Source organism: Chamaea fasciata, unplaced genomic scaffold (genome assembly GCF_029207755.1).
Source record: "Chamaea fasciata isolate MVZ Bird 193981 ecotype frontalis unplaced genomic scaffold, bChaFas1.0.hap1 SCAF_7, whole genome shotgun sequence".
NCBI classification, from domain to species: domain Eukaryota; kingdom Metazoa; phylum Chordata; class Aves; order Passeriformes; family Sylviidae; genus Chamaea; species Chamaea fasciata.
Window position 1 is genome coordinate 9294861 of NW_027094092.1, and position 18738 is coordinate 9313598.

The 18738-nt window shown below is 39.3% G+C and overlaps 1 protein-coding gene across 8 annotated transcripts in view; it reads right to left on the reverse strand.

Annotated features, from left to right (window-relative positions):
• Window positions 1-18738, reverse strand: part of NELL1 (neural EGFL like 1) — a 305479-nt gene that overhangs the window by 60521 nt on the left and 226220 nt on the right. For all 8 annotated transcript variants that reach the window (XM_066187494.1, XM_066187495.1, XM_066187497.1 and 5 more), the window contains one exon: window positions 6414-6509. In XM_066187494.1, the coding sequence (XP_066043591.1) occupies window positions 6414-6509 (96 nt within the window). The remainder of the gene's footprint in view (window positions 1-6413; window positions 6510-18738) is intronic.

Here is an 18738-nt window from a genome sequence, read left to right on the forward strand (position 1 = left end):
CTAGAGAAGCCTCCCTGCTCTCCCTCCCCTACCAAAACTGCCACACAAACCCAGTGCACAAGTCATGCAAATAATAAAACACCAGAACATTAGAACAATTTTTTACTTGTCAAGGTATCATCTCAGGTAACATGAAAGATTAATACAGCTGATATTCCTTTAATTAGAAACAAAGAAAAATACACAAAGACCTGCACATAACAAATAAACTACACAGGAAGGCAAAAATATTACAGAAAAAAACCAACAAACCACCACCACCCCCCCAAACCTAGTATCTGTTTTGTGTTTTTTCCTGGCTTTTAAAATCAAACTATTCCACATATATTTGTATCTGAGGCAGAGTAAACACTGATGAGTTGTCTCCTAATGTGAGGGTCAGCTGGGTGGTGAATAGTGTTCTTGGTTTGGGAGACTGACACTGAGATAAAACAACTTTTTCTTCCACTGACAGTTTGTTGGGGGTTAGGTTTGTTCCTTCTTTCTCTAAAGAATTTTTTCCCCACAAGTTACCAAGGAGACCAAGTGTTGGATACTTGAGAGTACTTAACCGAAACAAAGAGGTGGACAAAGGTGGAAGGGGGAGATAACGAAGGTAAAAGACAAAGCTTGAGGCAGCTGCGGGCTTTTCTTTTTCCTGCGTTCAGGGAGAAAGAGAACGGCTGTTGCTGGCTGGAAGAGTTTCACTGTGGCCAAAGGGATCCAGTCCTGGGAAATCTACTATCACCGGTTCGGCCCGAATCCTGAGTTTTCCCTGCCACCCGTGGGAGCCGGTCCAGGCACTGCCTCTCCTTCGGCTTCTTCGGCGCTGCTCCTCTTGCTACAGTGTGACCCTGCACCCCCTGCCCTGCCGGGACATCCTGCCCCTGCCTTCTGACACACCCTGCCATCCCAGCTACCAGCCCGGGACTTTTCCACTGTTTCAGCTTGGTGCTCCGAGGATCCTGCAGGGACACGGAAACCAAACTGCCCTGGGTTTTGTGAAACAAAGCCCTCAAGGTTGTTGGTACTGTTGTCGTTTGTCATTAATGCTGTAGTTGTTGGGGGGGGGGGGGGGAGTTTTTTGTGTTTGTTTGCTTTGTATTCCATACTAGTAAAGAACTGCTATTCCTATTTCCCAAATCTTTGCCAAAGAGCCTCTGATTGTAATTTTACCTGGCAGATACCTGTCTTCCCAAACCAAGACACAGTTATTTGTTGATTCGCAGACAGATGTCCCCTTGATCCTTAGAGATGGCCTTACTCAGATTTTTCTAGTAAATATTCTTTCATCTATTTCCTGGTATCTTAACAAATGACAGCTTTGTTTTTTCCATCACATTAAGATATCACCCTTGCCATTTTGAAATAAGCACCGCTGGGGCAAATGCTGCAAACAGCTTGGCAGCAAATGGAGCAGGACAACCTCAGCCACCTGGAACATCTGCCTTCTCAGGGTCTGTCACACCCTCAGGAGTGACGTATCAACTACAGCCACACTTTCCTGTCATAAGCTAAGCATCACTTGCTTCACTCCTCGTCTCACTCCATCCTGGCTTCGCCTCACCTTGAAATTAGAGGCTTTAGAAAGAATGTCATGCAAAGCCTTGTGCCCACAGCTGCACAGCTGGTTTGTTTCCCAAAATAAACCTCGCTTCTTACTTTACAAAAGATCATAGATAGAGAAAGGCAGGGAGTTTTGACATTTAGCTCACCGTACTCATGGAAAAATCTCTTTCTCTGCTTTGCTTTGGTTTTTATTTGCTCATTTTTTAAACCAGGCTCCTTGACTGAAACATCTTCTTTAAATACACACTTAAAGATTAATCCAGCTTAAGAATCAAAGAAATGGCAAATATAAATGCAGTTCTCACATTTTTTCTAACCATTGGGTCCACAGGAGTGGAGACTATAGAAGGTTTTATCCAAAGGGCTGCAGAAGACAGTATATTCTAAAAGAAGCAATTTAAGAGATGAGAACACAAAGATGTTATGCAGCTTCTTAGACAACAGCTGCAGATACTGCCAAATATGATGAAATAAAAATCAGCTAAAGACCTCCTCATTCTCATGATGTGACATCACATACTGAGGATGTAAGCACAGCAACATTTCATTACACACCTGTGAAATCAGCGAGGTGCTGAAGAATCCATATAAAACTACTGCAAGTCTTGATTTACTTGCTCAGTTGCAATATAATTAATAGAATTCAAAGCACATTTCTCAGCCAAGGTACATACTGAAAAATTACCTCTCACCCCAGTATTAGACAATTCTTTGCAGGCCCAGTCCAAAACAACATGAAAAAATAACCCTAGTAATTATCACATCCTGACATATCTTACCCTTGCTTTTATTTATAACCAGCAGATCATTCTTAGATATCTCTCTATCATTCTATGTGATGTGACAGCATATCTTCCAGTGCTTCACAAAGACTGAATACACATGTACTGCTATCACAGAAATATCCACCTCCATCCAGCTCCAGCCCAGCAAAGCCCTTCTAATCTACCAGAAACATATTCCCCATTTATTGTGTACCACTTCAGACAGCAGCTGTCACAAGGCAGGGGAGAAAAGCTGTGGTGCACTTGTGTTCAATCCCCTTTGGAGGCAATGCTCTCCCATTGCCAAAAGCCCTTCTGCAGCCCCTGGAAAAACACTGCACTTTTCTTTCCCGGCCCCTAGTTGGGAACCCACTGCTTCAAACCATACTGCTGCTTCTTGCACATCACCTATAATTAGTAGAGACAGAGACTGTAAATAACTCCCACCACGGGTCAGATCCCAGAGTGCTCAGATGTATTTCTTAGACCCACACACAGGGCTCCAGCACATGCAGGCAGGTGTTCAAGGAATGCCTACAATTTCCAGGCACTCAACCATCTGTTTACTCCTACCTAGGTTGTCCTGTTTACCTCATCCTCACCAATTCATCAGCAGCAGGAGTGACTAACACTCCACAAATACAGAATAACTGTGAACCTGTCCACAAAACCAGCATTAAAACTCCACTGACCTGTGGATCATCCACAGACAAAAAAAAAAAAAAAAGGCAGCTCAGTGAACGATCTAGAGTTTTTCTGTTTTAAAGGTTGCAAAAAGATGAGATGGATGGGAAATTGGGGCACTTGAGCTCATGCTGCCAGCAATTCTCCCAGAGCACTCTATTTGTACTCCTCTCTGCACACCAAAATGCCTCTCAGAAGCCTTTAACAGGGATCCCTGCCAAGGATGCACCTGGGTTCAAGCCCACAGTGTTACACACCTCCAGCTCAGCCATCGTGCTGGGATCATACAGCAATGTCACTAAAAATTCCAACAGCTAAGGTTTCCAACACAAGTATCACAACTGTGTTAAATACAATCAAATGGTAATGATCACAGAGATGTCAGATTTCAGCCCCGGCCAGAAAAACACAAAATGAAGAAAAAAGAAGTGATTTGAAGATAAAATCATCTCTTGAATATTACAAAATTCCAGTCAGAAGCATCAAGAACATACTTAAAGAAACAGAATTATAAAGAATGAATGGGGAAAGGAATTACTTGACAGTATCTGTGAATATCAATTTCCAGTTCACCTTCAAAAAGGAAAGATAGCCCCACAACTGTTACGATGATTTCTCACGTCATCCAAAGCGAATGGCAAGAGGTAATTCTTCTTAGCAGCACGTTGAATTATGTATCTGTACATTAGCCTTGAATGTGCATTTTAATTTCACCTGAGTAAATTACCGATATAAATCCTACCCTTCTCAAATATCTCTGAATTTTTAATTAAGTTAATATCATAATTTCAACCAGGCAGTCAGAAACTATGAGTAACATATGATTCATATTCAGAAGTAAACACACCTGCTTTTCAACAGCATTCCTAATTACTGGCTCATTTTACCCTTTACATGGCATTGAAGCCAATTTGGGTCATACCGTTTTTAGCTGGTGACGAGTCCTTTCAGCTCACAAATAATGTATAAGAAGTTGCTGTGTTGTCAGTTTGAAGGACATTTTCAAATGCACTGTGGCAAATTGAATACATTACCAAAACACATCACTCTACTTCTGATACGCCTCATTTCACTATGAGTTTCCACCAGACAAGGTTTTGCCAAGAACATTTAGGCTTTGATTTGAAGTGTTGCCCCACCATTTCATTGTCTCAGTTCTGTGTTATAGTGATGGAGGGAGTGGTACCATACACTAAATAAAACAAAGTGCTTATTTCTAATGTTAAAGATAATAGCAGAACAAAACAAAAAACAAAAAACAAGCAAACAAACAAACAAAACAAACAAACAAAAAAGTGGGGTTAGAATACTTAGTTGTCCTTCAAAAACTGCAGCAAACTGCAGTGAGACAATGAGGAAAGCCTTTACTGCAATGCCTCCTGTTCCTGAAAGCACTTCCTGAAAGTCTTTTAGGGGAAATCAGTGAAGCAAAAGGAGCCCTGCTTCAAAGATGGTTCATCACCTCTCTACTCTGAGCATTCAGTCTGGCCAGGACATGCACCTCCAGAAGGCTGAAGCTGTTCTCACAGATCTGATGTGCACTTAGCCACTGAAACATGCATACAACATAAGATGTATCTGCTGAAGCTTTCAAACCCCCCAACACAACTAAAATGTGACAAATTCTCATTCACAAAGCCCTGTTCATTCTCAAACCAGACTGTATGTCAGATTTCTTGAAGTTAGCATCATTATCTTGATTTGTAGCATACTAGTAAACTCTATATATCTTCAAAGAAAAAAATAAACTGCCTTCTGGTTCAAGTTGTATAGATTTTATTCACAGAAGCTATCTCCTTCTGACATCTACCCCTAAATTCCTTGATATAATGAGAGTACCATACCTGCCATGCTTCCTTATGTTGGTGTGCTAACTCATTGTAGATCAAAACAATACAAAAACCATGAAAAACATAGGAGTCAAAAATGATTATGTCCTCCATTTATCAATTTTAAACCATCACTTCAATAGTTGAGAGAATCTGTGCTCTAGATATGAAAGTCCCTTTACAGCTATAAGAAAAAAGAAAGTTCTGAGATCCTTGGGGGAAAGAATCACAGGCAGAGGAGCTGAAATCTGGCCTGAAGACCTGGGGAGCTGGCAGTACCATGTTGTCACAGGCACAGAACACATCTCTAGCATCCTGCATCCTTCTGAATGCACTGATGTCTCTGAGCAACAGATGTTTCAGGAAGGAATGAGAAAATTACACATGGGCAACAAGCAGGAAGGATTAGCAGCTGGGGAGCCACTGCAGGTGGGGCTCTGAGGTAGGAATGCCTTGCATTCCTTCCCCACGTACTGCCAGTACTTATTGCTGAATGGCAGGAGATGTTGGAGGGGTTTTTTCAGATTTATTCTAGATGATGAAAATATTAATGTCCTAGTTCATTCTTAAATAATCATAAACAATGCTGACAACTAGAAACTATGGGTTTTTAGCATACACTGATTTGACTATATCCACAGAGAAGCTCCTTAAAGCAGATTTATTGACAACTGGGCTTAAGTGACTTTAATAAACACAGAAATTACTGCACAATCTCTGAGTTACAAGTGGTTCCACTAATTTAACTGTAACAGTTATTTCTCTGTTCTCTCTTTTTTTTTCTAAAACAACTCACCAATTATAATCTTATCAATACTACAGCACACGACCTGCATTAACAATCCACTTCATATCCAAAAATAAATACATGTGTAAACAGTTATTAACAAACATGCAGTGCAAAAAAACCTCCCATCATTGAGTTGGTTAGATAAGAGATAACCTCAATAAATACAAACAAAAATAAAACCCCAAATCTGCTAAATAAAGGAAATAATAAGAGTTCTATATGGAGTTTGATGAGATCCCTTTCTCCTCATTTAAGGCAGACAAGAAACCAGCTCTTTGTGAAACAAACTGAAAGCTGGAACTATGAGGCTGTCAGAAGCAGATTTTGAAAAGGAAAAATCTGGGAACAGGCAGAATCTAATCATGACTGGTGAGATATCTTTGAATAGGCAGTGATTCTATAAAACTGTGACTTAGAAACAAATCAAATATTAATAATTCAATAACTTGAAGTGAAAAGCAATCATCTAAATTCTGGTCTAATTTGCAGAACAAATTTAGTAAAAGCAGAAGGAAACCTTGAGACTGCACCACAGGAAACTGGTGGAGCAAATATTTTTCATTTGATGTCCCTTCTAATTAACTAGAAGCGCATGCTGCAAGCAAAAGCAGATATATCCTTGATAAAATTCAACATGGAAAGTTTCAGACAAGACAAACTGTTTCAGTGCAGAAAAGGCAGAAATGGAACAGTCATGTCTTCACTGGAAATAAAACATCAAGCAGAATGAAAGAATGGAAAGGAATTACTTCTTCCACATACCATTACCAAAGGAGCTGTTTTTCAGTAAATCTTTACCTTTCTCACAATGATTTCCAGTGAATCCAGAAGGGCAGAGACATTTGTTGGGAGCTACACAAGTTCCACCATATCTGCACCCTTCTTCACAGAATGCTGCAAGACAAAAGGAATATGTGGGTAGTACTTAATTTTTTAAAATATGCATTTGTAGCATGATTAGAAGAACAATAAGAAGAAATTCTGAGCAACCAACAGAATTTAGCACATTAAAATTCAGTCCACCTGCAAACAAAAACAGAAGTAACTCACTAAAATGACAAGAGGAAAAATCTCAGATTACACCATAGGCAAACCAGCTCACCAATAAAAGATTAGTAACCATCTGGAAGAAGAAGAGAAGAGAAAATACATCATATGGTTTTAATGGGGCTGATCATCTTTCCATTACATCAAATATTCATGGGACAATTATAATGCTCTGCTAGTCCACAGCAAACAAGCAGGTTGGATGGTGTTAAATACTGTGTTCCTCACTTCTATCAAATACTTCACTGAAATGTCTGTAAACACTTAATACTTCGCTTTTTAAATTTTTCTTGTAAAGAGTAAAGTATGTTTTCTGGAACTAAAAAATTAAATAGGGTGAGGATCATGAGTGAAAATATGAGAAGGGCTCAACTGCCATATAAATGTCTCCACTGGGATGTGGTTTTGGATGGAGCAATACTGAAGTACTTCAGAAGTGTATGTGCCCAATAAATAGGATTTCAAACAGCTGATGGATCTCATCTTTTCCTGTGAGCACTGCGAGAGGGGAGGGGAGGGGAGGGGAGGGGAGGGGAGGGGAGGGGAGGGGAGGGGAGGGGAGGAGAGGAGAGGAGAGGAGAGGAGAGGAGAGGAGAGGAGAGGAGAGGAGAGGAGAGGAGAGGAGAGGAGAGGAGAGGAGAGGAGAGGAGAGGAGAGGAGAGGAGAGGAGAGGAGAGGAGAGGAGAGGAGAGGAGAGGAGAGGAGAGGAGAGGAGAGGAGAGGAGAGGAGAGGAGAGGCATCAGGACACTTCTCTACTTTGCACTGGTAACCTGAGTAGGACCCTTGCAGAACTAAGACCAGGCCCTACCCTGACACACTCCCTCCCCCTCAACATTTGTTGAATTTCACAAATGACTGATTGGGTTTGACTGCACTTATGAGAGAAGTTATAATTAATATTTAAACAGCAGCACTCTGCATCTAAGCTAATAACAGATTTGCAAAGTGTTTCCTGCAAGCTAAAATCACAGATGGAGTGTTGGCAGAGATGTTACAAATGCTATGAAAAAGGCTTAAAGTGCTAGATAACAGAAGAAATGTTTAAGATTTATTTTCCACTGCACTAAAAAGAAAGTGAACTGAGTCCTAGGCATTAAAAAGAACCTTTTGCAATTGTTAATCACTTAGAGCCTAAAAAAGCACATCATTGTATCTCGTGACTGAACTGGTAGACATGTCTGCCTTACTGTAAATATTTAATTCATAGCATGCCAAACTGTTTTATGGAGGAGAAGAATGCTAAAGTGTTTTAGACAAGACCACAGCAGAATATTATAATTATCCTTGCCCCTGGAGCAAGGTAGTGGTGTGGAGAAAGCACAGTCACACTTCCTCCCCATCAATGCACACACTCCATATGGGGATCTTCTAAAATATATCAATTTTGAAACCAGCCGATTTCTGAATGAGAAAAGAAATACGGTTTAAGAGTAGTTTTGGGGGGGGTTTTGCATATAAATATTTGTATGAAAGTGTAACTGTGCAGAAAGCTGAACATACTGGTAAGAAGTATAACTCAAAATATACAAAAACCACTATGAGACTCAAAAAATTTCCTTCCAGAGCTCTGGAAAAAATGTTTACTCCCCTGTAATCTCAGCATTCTCAGAGAAGGTGTAAGTTAAATTCTACATCTACATGGTTTCTGGTTTGAAATAGTGAGTAAAGAGAGACTTTTGTGAAGTAGTAATACATTTCTGCCCAACATCAGAAGAAGCAGAATTTGTGGCAGAGCAGATGTAAAGGAAAAATAAAAATATATCCCATATTACCCTGGGAAAGAACCACATGGGGCTCTTGAAAGAATTCATAAAGGAGAAAAAAGTGGATATTTACTGTCTATAACAATCACACGTCCACTGAAAGTTATTAGTGCTGATAGGGATAGGTAGGTAAGAAGGCTCCAGTTAGAGCTCTCATGCACTTTCTTTCCCACCATAATGGGCACTGAAATATCTGCTGAAATATCACTGAAATATCTGCTTCTCACAATAAATCCTGCCAGGAGGTCAGCAGAGTGAGGCGGTGTTCTCTTCTGTTCTCTGAAAAAGATTTCTAACAGAAAGTTTATGTGGCAGGCCTGGTGATGTAAAAGAGACTCCCCTTAGAACTGATGTGTTATGTCAGTGTAGTAACCAGCCACATTCACAGGCACAGCCAGATGTGCCACTCACATCTGGAAGAAAGGCTGGGATGCCTGTCATAGGCCCAAACTCTTCCTGTTCCTTCCTACAACTACACCTCCTATATGCATACTCAAATGTGCTAGCACTTACTTGTCAAGTAATTCCAAATGTTTACTATCCTTTATATCTCCCATCTTAGCAACTTAGAGGGGAAAAAAAAACCCAAACCCAAAATATTTCCTCAGGGACACCCTAAGGAACTCCTGCACTACAGGTTGCTATGAGAGAGGATTTTGTACTGCCCTGGAGTTACCCAGGCACCAGCTTGTTATACAGGTGTTGGAGGATGAAGCTGAGGAAGAAGCTGAGTAATGGCTGCAGGAGGAAAGAATACAACTCTCCTTTTCAACTTCTGTAGATGCTGGAAGATCCTCCACAACACAGACTAACTGTGCTTGTCTTTGTCACTCAGGCTTTGGTGGATTTATGGGATGTGGTTCATTCTCACATTCTTGTGCAAGAGGAGAAAACCCCAAGGAAGAGTGCCAGCATTATCCTGCTGTTTCCCAGATGGTTCTTGTACAAACCTTCTCATTCCTGCATTTTAGAGGCTGGCAGGGAATAGAACATCAAGCCCATGGATCTCAGAACACAGTTAAAAAATCAGACTAAAGGCTACTGTCCTTAACTGCTAAAAAAAGAGCTCACAGTACTGTATGCAGTACTGATAGCAGCACTCTGAATAATAAAAATGCTCAATACCTTTAATAACAGGTTTCAGTACATTTTAATATACAGTTTCAATTGCCAGCAATTTTTCCAAACTTCATTTATTTGAACTCTTTTCTCTGAAAGTCCTGCCTCCGGCTGCAGCCTTTTAACATGTTTTCGCAAAATTAATTCATTTCCAATAATAAGTTGTTTTTTGGTTTTTTTTTTTTTTTTTTTTCCTTTACAACATTAGCAGAAGAAATTAAATAAAATCCTCACTCCCCTCTGTAGCTCTGCTTTATGGATGAGAGGACTCAACACGGAGCAGCCAAGCAACTGAGTAGGAAACCAGCTGGAGTGCCCATGCCCTCCTGAAGCTACTTGCTTTGGGGCTTATGCTTTGTTACATGTCTTATGGGCTCTGGGATAAAGATTTCTACCGTGGTTTGGACCCCTCAAAATCAGAAGTCGATTTGGGGGTGAAGGAATTACCAGCACCACAGAACCAGCAGTTTTAAATGTTGATTGCAGACTCCCTCCTACTCAAAGTTAACACAAGAAAGACAAACCATGGCTGGATCAAATATTGCTAATGTAGTCCCATAAGTAGATCCTGTCTCTGAAATGATTTGCAGGCTGGCAACCTTGCTAAAAAGGAGAGGGGTTACTGAATTTAGCATACGGGTTTTATCAGGAAAATTAAGTGAAGATGCTATTAGGGTAAAGTCTATACAAGTAAACTTCTATTGTTTAGAGCTTATCCAGCATTCTGTATGTAAAAGAAACAATCTATTGATTTCAGGATGCTTCTGCCAAAGTCAACAGTTCTCTCTAATGCCAACAGATTTCTTCCTCCAAAATAAAAGCCTTTATTATATAAAGACCTTGCCTACATAGACATAATTCCTCTGCAGAGGAGGAATTTTATTTCGGATGCACATCCCCTTTGATGATGCATCTGTAGAGAACAGAAAGAGCCAAAAATAAAGGTCTGCTGATGGGTCATTTTTGGGATGATGTTGGAGGGGCGGGTAAGTCTCCCTGCAGAGCTCCACAAAGAGCAGCACAAAAGCACCGTGCTCCTGGACATGCACAAAGCTGCATTATTCTGGTTTTTGTATGGCAGCACAGCACACTGTACTCACTGGGCTACCACAGGAAAGCAGATACTGGAGCATGGAGCCCTCAAGCCAAGAAAATACCTCTCACTTTCAAGTGTAATCCAGTAAATAATACAAAATATTTATACTTGAATATAAAAAATTATTTTAGCAAAAGAAATTAACAAAACCAAATAACTACTATACAAATCTAAAGGAGTGTTACTTGACTCTGAAGAGATACAAAGGCCACCTTCCCAAATAAATCATAAATATTATTTTTTGATATACTAAATGCCTGTGAAGTAAATAAATGGACATTCAGAAAAGGCAAGGAAGGGGTCAGGCACAGACTGCCTGAGTAAACAAAAATATGCAGCGTTGGAAGAGAGATGGGCTTGTGTAACTATACAAGGAATTTGACAATAAATTGATGGAAGGAGCACAATTTCATTAGCTCATTGGATTTACACAGACAAGTACACACAGGGGTGCAGTTGGTAACAATCCAACTGTGCAAGCCAAATTCCAGAATAATCAGACACCAGTTGCTCAGGTGGGCTTAGAGGACAGCCGAGAAAGTGAAGAGAAAGCACACAACTGAAATAAGGGAGCAGCAGAGGCTCTGCTCTTTTTCTCTGTACTCAAGAGTGACACTATCATCTATAAAAGCACAAAACTCTTTTTGGTTCAGTGAACTACATCCGTTGGACACAGGGTGTGACTTATTTCACACACAGTCTGTCAAATGCCACTGGAGCCCTTTTGCAGCTGGCTGGAGTAAGAGAAGGACAAATCTGGCAGAAATGAACTTTGGGCAAAAGAACGGTCCTGGAAAATTTTCTTCCAACATGCTGAGGCAAGAAGGGGAGTGTTGGAACCCTGGGCACTGAGAATTTTAGACTTTCTGTGCTGAAAGGCACTGAATCCCAAGAAAACACTGCATTTCACCTGAGGCCATGGAGAAGGCTTCGTAAACTGAGTGACAGCACTGGGATTATGGGTGTGGAGTTTGAATAGAAGTGTGTAATATCACATGGTGGAAAAGTTAGAGTTTAAGGGTTTAGAATATAGTAATATATTTATATTTATTAAACAAGATGGAGGTTTTAGGGCAGAGGCTGGTCCTTCTTTTTCACCTTTTTCTTCATGGGTCTGGGTGGTATTTTGTAATTGGATAGAAAAATCTGCATTGCGGGCCAGTGGTGGTTGGTTATTGGGTTAAAAGTAAAAATAATTGAGGTGTCATTTCATAATTGGACAGTTTGTGCTTAAAAGGCCTTGTAAGGACTTAGAGACAGAGCCATTTTTCACTTTGTTAGCTAGAACTCACAGTTTGTAAGAATGTAACATAGACAAGAATTAATAAACATCTGAGTCTGAACATGAACCACATCTCATGAGCATTTAATCCCAGCTCTGACAGAAGAAAAGAAGATAAAAAACCCACAGGGGAGTGTGGGTCAGGGTGGCAGTCAGGATGCAAATACATCTGAGAGCAGAAGACAAACCCTCAGCTGAGAAACTCTCACTTTTGGGAGAGGTTTGCAACCCAATTTATGTTTCGGGTTTTATGTGTGGTATGTGGGAGGGTTATTCAGTTTGGGAAGAGCCTATAAATGTCAGGTTTTCTATCAGCTGATTGTACAGCTATTATTCCTAAATTAGTTTTCTAGAAATTTCACATACAGAAGACACTTTGCAAATGTAATTAGCATAATTGCTGCCTAGTGTAGTCAAAATTCCAAAACCTGGCAGTATAAAACGTGTAAGTGTGTGAGAGCTAAATTTGAATTAAGATCAATGAACCCAGAATTTAGGTTATGAGATGAGAATTTTTCTAAAGAAAAGGAAAGGCATGGAAGAATTCCTTCAAATTTGGCAGGCAACACAGAGTGAAAGACAGAAAAAAGGACAAAGTAGAAAAACCCCTAGCAGGATGATGAAGAAAAACAAATACATCAGGAAGAAATTATCTCAAATATAATAGGCCCAGACACATTCTGTGTGTTAGCCTGTGTGTCTATGTATACATTTGCATGCTACATAATATTTATCGAAGTGGAGAACTAATATTTTAGAGTTTGTCAGTAGACTATTTCAGCTGATGTAGCAGTGAATCTTTCCAAGTTCCCAGTGCTCTGCCACACAGCACTTGCAAAATTAAGATTTAGGTGAATTTGGAAGGCTGAGCATATCTCTCAGAAGGCTCTGAACTCTGAGCCCTTTCTTTGCTGTTATAGGATGCTAAATTCTCTTGTTGCTTGGTGTTTTGCTTGACTGATATGTAATCAAGATGTGGCCATTTGTGGGCCAGCAGCAGGCCATTCATCTGGGTGCTTTCAGTGTGGGCTCAAGTGCTCTTTGGCTGGAAATGCTGAATTATTTTGAAAAATGAAGCCTAAACTCCTGAAAATGAGTACAATGAATCACAGTGATAAATACTAATAATTTCCTTTGTACTACCCCCTTAATGGAGCTTACTTTTGAATGTGTAAGTTACCCACCCCGATTAATACATTTTCACCTAAAATCTTTTCCTATGAACAAACAAGCTGTATTTAATTAAATTAATTCAGAAAACATATTGCACAGACAGAATCTGTGCCTTCTGCTCTCTTGGTAAAATGACATATATGAGACCTTTATTAAAGTCAACCTTTTTTTATGACTTTGAAGACAGACATGTGACAATTCTGAAAAATATATTTGAAAAAAGATCAGTAGAAGCAGTAAGGGACAAAAACAATATAATAAAAATTGCCCTGCAATATATTATGTTTTGAAATCATCCCTCACATCCCCAGATAACTCCGAGCTAAATGAATATTCTTGTTGCCATTTTACTGCTCTGCTTCCTTAAGGCTAGACTTTTCAATATTTTTAGTGCACCATTTTAAGCCAACTGCAGCTGTCTCTCTAGTAACCTAATAATAAGCATGACAAAATAAGGCAGAATACCTCTTCCACAAACCAACCCAACATTATCTTTCAAAATTCAAGTCAACAGTTTAAACTGCAAAACCAAACTGAAATTTACTTTGAGAGATGACATGACACATGGCACTACTGCAGTTTTTCTCTGCATCACATAAACATGCTTAACAAATGGATATAGAATCATTTATATTTACAAACATAACAGTTTCTTTAGAAATCAGTAAAGCTTTATCACTCCTAAATTCAGGACAAAGAAGCATTTTCTCTTGCCTCATCCATTACCACAACTTTGTAAAGACTTTACTTCAAATCTCATTGAATTCACTGAAAAAAACCCCCTGAATTCAGTAACAGCACATGCAATCTGAGGTCTGCTTTGCCATAGTAGGGTATATGGAATACTCAAACAACAACAAAAAAATTTCCAGCAACATGCATATTAGAGGTCTCTTATCCCAGTGTTCCAATCCATACAAGCACACTCTGTAGACACATTCAGCAGAACAGCTGGATTACCCCGAATGTAACAGGTATACACTTTTAATTCACTCTTCTTGCCTTGCCCTGTAGCACTAACAGGCGTCCTCACCAATGAAACACAAGCCTGGTTACCAAGGAGAAACATTCTGTCTCAGTGTGAGAGATTTACTCTATATTGCTAAATAAAAATCTATCCAAGCACCCTCAAATAACTGTGTGTTATGAAAAACACCAGAATGTTCAAGAAGCTGTAACAAAAATGCCTACAATGTTAATAAAACATTGTATTGAGGTAATTCTCTTTATAAGAAACACTATCTTTTGAAATTGTGGAGAAACTTTAAGAAAGCATTTCCAGTCACGGCTGGAAGTGTGGATGTTAACTGTGTGCAATCATAGCCTCTAAAGTTTCAAATTCAGCAATGTTTATTTAAGGTTACTCATACCTTATTGAAAACATAATTGAATCTGAAAAAAAAATCCCTTGTTTTGATAGCTGCACGAAATATGCAATAGCAAACCAGGGAATTATTGATAGCATTTAACTACTTGAAGGTGACATTACTGGGAGGAATGAGATGAAAAAGGGAAATAAAAAGTCAACGGGACTTACAGGTCTGGATCAGGCATGTGTAAAGACAACTAATTTACAAATAATTTAAAAGACATTATGAGACCCTGAGCTGTTTCTTTTTAAACAAGCACACTAAAATTCAGGCGTTCTCTCTCATTGTCTTAGTATTATGCTGCAAGTAACAGCCACAGTGGTGTCTCTGAAAACATTTTCTAATGGGCTTTTTCATCACCTTTCAAATCTCACCCATTCTGCCAAGACACTCCACTTAAAAAAAAAAAAATTCCTTCTTCGAAACTGGATCACATTTCTTGACCAACACCAGAAGGAATTGTCAGTTCCAGAGATCAGAGTCCTCTGCTTACACAACAGGAAGGACTTCAGTAGGTGAAACTTTCAGAGCTCCCCCACAATACCCTTCAGCCCTCACTCCTTATCAGGAGAGATGCCATGCTAGATACAGACATTTCCCCATTAAGGAACAGAATTAACAGTTAATCTCAATTTACAGAATCTACCTTACCTTGCAGTCTCTAACAGACAGAGGTCTGAATTCACTAAAGATGCTGCCAAGAAGGCAATCAGGAGATGAAAAGCCCTGGATCCCACAAGCAATGCCCCAGGGCATTCCATTTCAGTTCAAATCAAGTTTATTTAAGGGAAAGAAATAACAACAAAGAAAACAGTGAGGAGGGGTTGGAGAGGTGGAGAAAGAGAGATTCAAGCACAGTGCTAAAACATACCATGCTAAATAATGAATTCTCTCAAGTAGGTCTGAATAACTTTTACAATCCTACACCTCCTCTGACTTTTGCAGTTGACGGATCAAAAAGAGAATGCAAATAACTATTAACTGGAGACAATTAATCTCAGTTCTTATTTGCACTTTAAATGATAAACCTTTTCTGTAGCTAAACCTTTTCTAGTAGACTCTTCTCAAAAAATAAAAAGTATATTTTCAGCAATTGTTTTAGTTTTCCCAGTGGTAAAGGACACGTTCATCACATTACCAGGATTTACCTGAGATAATCTTACCAAATTAGTTTTATCCATTAGAAAAGAGACCAAACTTCAATATTTACCTTCCCAAAGAGACACCAGATTTTTCAATAGGAAAAAAGTGATATTGTTCTCACCGCTCCAGAGAAATTTCAGTCTAAAAGCAGAGAATGCTTTTGCTCAAGCTGGTGTGACAGCAGGTGTTATACACATCACCATCAGCTTTATAATCATCATAATATGTTGCTTTTAAATAAATCCTTTCATCTCAAGCTTTTATACATCATGAACAATTAAGCCTCACAACCCCCCAGTGAGGAAGAAGCATTAAGAGCCTGAACCTGCCAGGCACTTCTACAGAACAGAGTTAACTACAGAAATATAATTTAATAAAGAATGCATTTAACAAGTAAGAGCAGAAAAGCAAATACAATCTCTGTGTGTATAATCTTTGAATGAGCCCAGAGCATTTCAGAAACCCAAGGGACCACCCTCTCTGCTAGTGTCAATTAGTAATCCATACCAATTTACACAGTGCCTAAGAACTTACCCACTAAACTGTTGGAGCTACAGGACTCCAAGGAGTACATCACTGTCACTATGTATAAGCCTGTACTGCTGGCTTGTGTCTTTGCACACACATGTAATCAGGCAAATATTTCAGCTGATATCTAGAAAATATGCACAACACTGAACTTGGTTTTGCCACCTATTCCCTGCCTCCATTTGTGTTTTCTGTAGAGAACCGAGCGACAACATGTCAGGGAATGGCAAACCAAAACGAAAATGATACACAGATCCTTGGTTGCTTTCTACAGAGCAGTGACACCTTGGTCACCAATGTGACTTCAATTATTCTGCAACAGTGCACTCTCTATTCTGCTGTACGGGCTCCAGCACGATGTCTTGTACTTCAAAAAACTGAAATTATGAGAAATCCCTACAACCAGCTCAAGTGTGCCTTTAGATTAGATATACTGGAAAAAATTTCTTCACGAAAACGGTCGTCAAGCATTGCAACAGGCTTCCCAGAGCAGTGCTGCAGTCACCATCCCCAATGGAGGTATTTAAAGGACACGTGGATGTGGCACTTGGGAACATGATGTAGTGATGGGATGGTCAGTGCTGGTTTAACAGTTGGACTCAAGGATCTTGCAAGTCTTTCCCAACCTTAACAACTTTATGATTATATCAGAGGTTCTGGAACTTTCCAGAAGCACAGTACTCAAAGCTTGGAGTGTCTGGCCAAAATTTTCTTTCCCAACATATGCAGAACACTCCAGACAGTGTTTGTTTGCCTCCCAAACTGGTAACAATGCTTCAGGAGCACCAGGGGACAGATGCTGCCTGGATTTTTTTAGTACTTTGGATTCATTTAGATGATATAGTTCAACATAAATTTGAAATACCTTTCTTATGCATTAGTCTGCTAACGGTACACAGTTCAGTGTAGAAAAAATAAAGCACCATAAAAGACAGCTGTAATCCTTCCATAAAGTACAGCGTGCATTCCTAATGGAATACGATTTCAAAACAGATTTCCAGTTCCACCTTCTTAGGGTATCTCGTTACAATGTTTAGTCTGCAAAAACAGACTATAGGAATACTTCCTATATTTCTTGGCAACACAACATTTAACTTGATGGTGCATAAAATGCATTCTCTTAACAGATGTATCAGTTCCCTGATATCATGGCTAAACTGCTTCATATCCATAAATGCTGTGTGGGGAACTAGTAAAGATATGGCATCTATCTTTGTTGCTGTGGCACACACTCCTAACATCCTGCTTCCCTGAATAACAACAAACATAGTTTTGACTGCTCTTAAGAGATTTGATCACATGCATGCCATATATATTCTAACACACATTTTGTGATTATGCACACGAAGTGTCCCAGCTATGCATTCTAAAGTGAATAAGAATGACGAGACTGTTTATAGATCAGAAATTACTAAAATAAATAATTTTTTAAAGTGCAATATCAATAAATTTTCCACAAAATGAAATTCATCCTTTAGTTGTCTGAGGTGAGCCCCCTTCCCAAAAAAAAAGGTTAAACATGCCATTTCATTGTGCCCTGTCAAAAAAATTAAAGTTTGCTCTACATTGAAAAATTTTTGGATTGAGAAACATAATTGCAATATTCCATAATTAATTCAGGAAAAACCGTGTGCACATGTTTCACAGCTGAGAAAAATTACTGTGAGGACCCACCAGAGCCACACAACAGTTGTACTGCTGCCCAGATCCTGAAGACGTCCTAGAAACAATAAGAGCCAAGAAGTGATCTGGAAGAAGACAAAGGGACAGTTACATGACCTGATTTGTGGAAATCCTTCCCTATACAATCTGTGATTTGAAATAAGGTAAGATTTGTTTGATCGTTAGCTTTTTCCAGCTGCCTGCTGTGACTGGCATTGGCAAAGTAGAGTGAGATATTTCTGAATATCTGCACATGCCTGTTTCTGTTCTCAATATCCTCCTACTGAGACCTTCTGCAGTGTGGTGGCAGCAGCTCTGGCAGATGATGAGCACCTGACTTTATAAAACACCAACAATTTTAAACCCCTCAGTCCTGCCTTCCCATGCAGCCTACTTACTGGATCTGTGACTGGTTTTACTAAATCTTCTAAAAAATAGTTTCCAAAAACATATTACTTGAGTCTGCAAGTATCCCCTTAAAAGAACAAGCAAATGAGCTCCACAAAGTGCATGTTCTTCGAAATAAGTCACAAATCATAGGAGTGACTTCTGTGAGAATTAACTTTACTGAAAAATTTGGGTTCAAGCATAAACAGACAGCTACAGAGGAAATATCTGAAGACAGAATTAAAACTATTAAAGTGTTTTTGCAAAGGCATCTCAAATATTTCAGCACCATGAGCAACCAGAATCTGGACTAGAAAGGAAAACTGCTTCAGGCCGTGTTTATTTTATCTATCAAGTATGAACTATGGTAAATTAGAATGTACTTTGCAATGCAATGGTACATTGTTTTGATATTCTCATTCATATGAAAATGTCACTCATCAGGTATAAGAAATAAAGCAAAGCCAGGTCATGACTCAATAAAATAATTAGAAACATAAAACACTGTAGTATGTTCTCCCATGCACCTAGTCTTCATGTGCCTTACTGGAA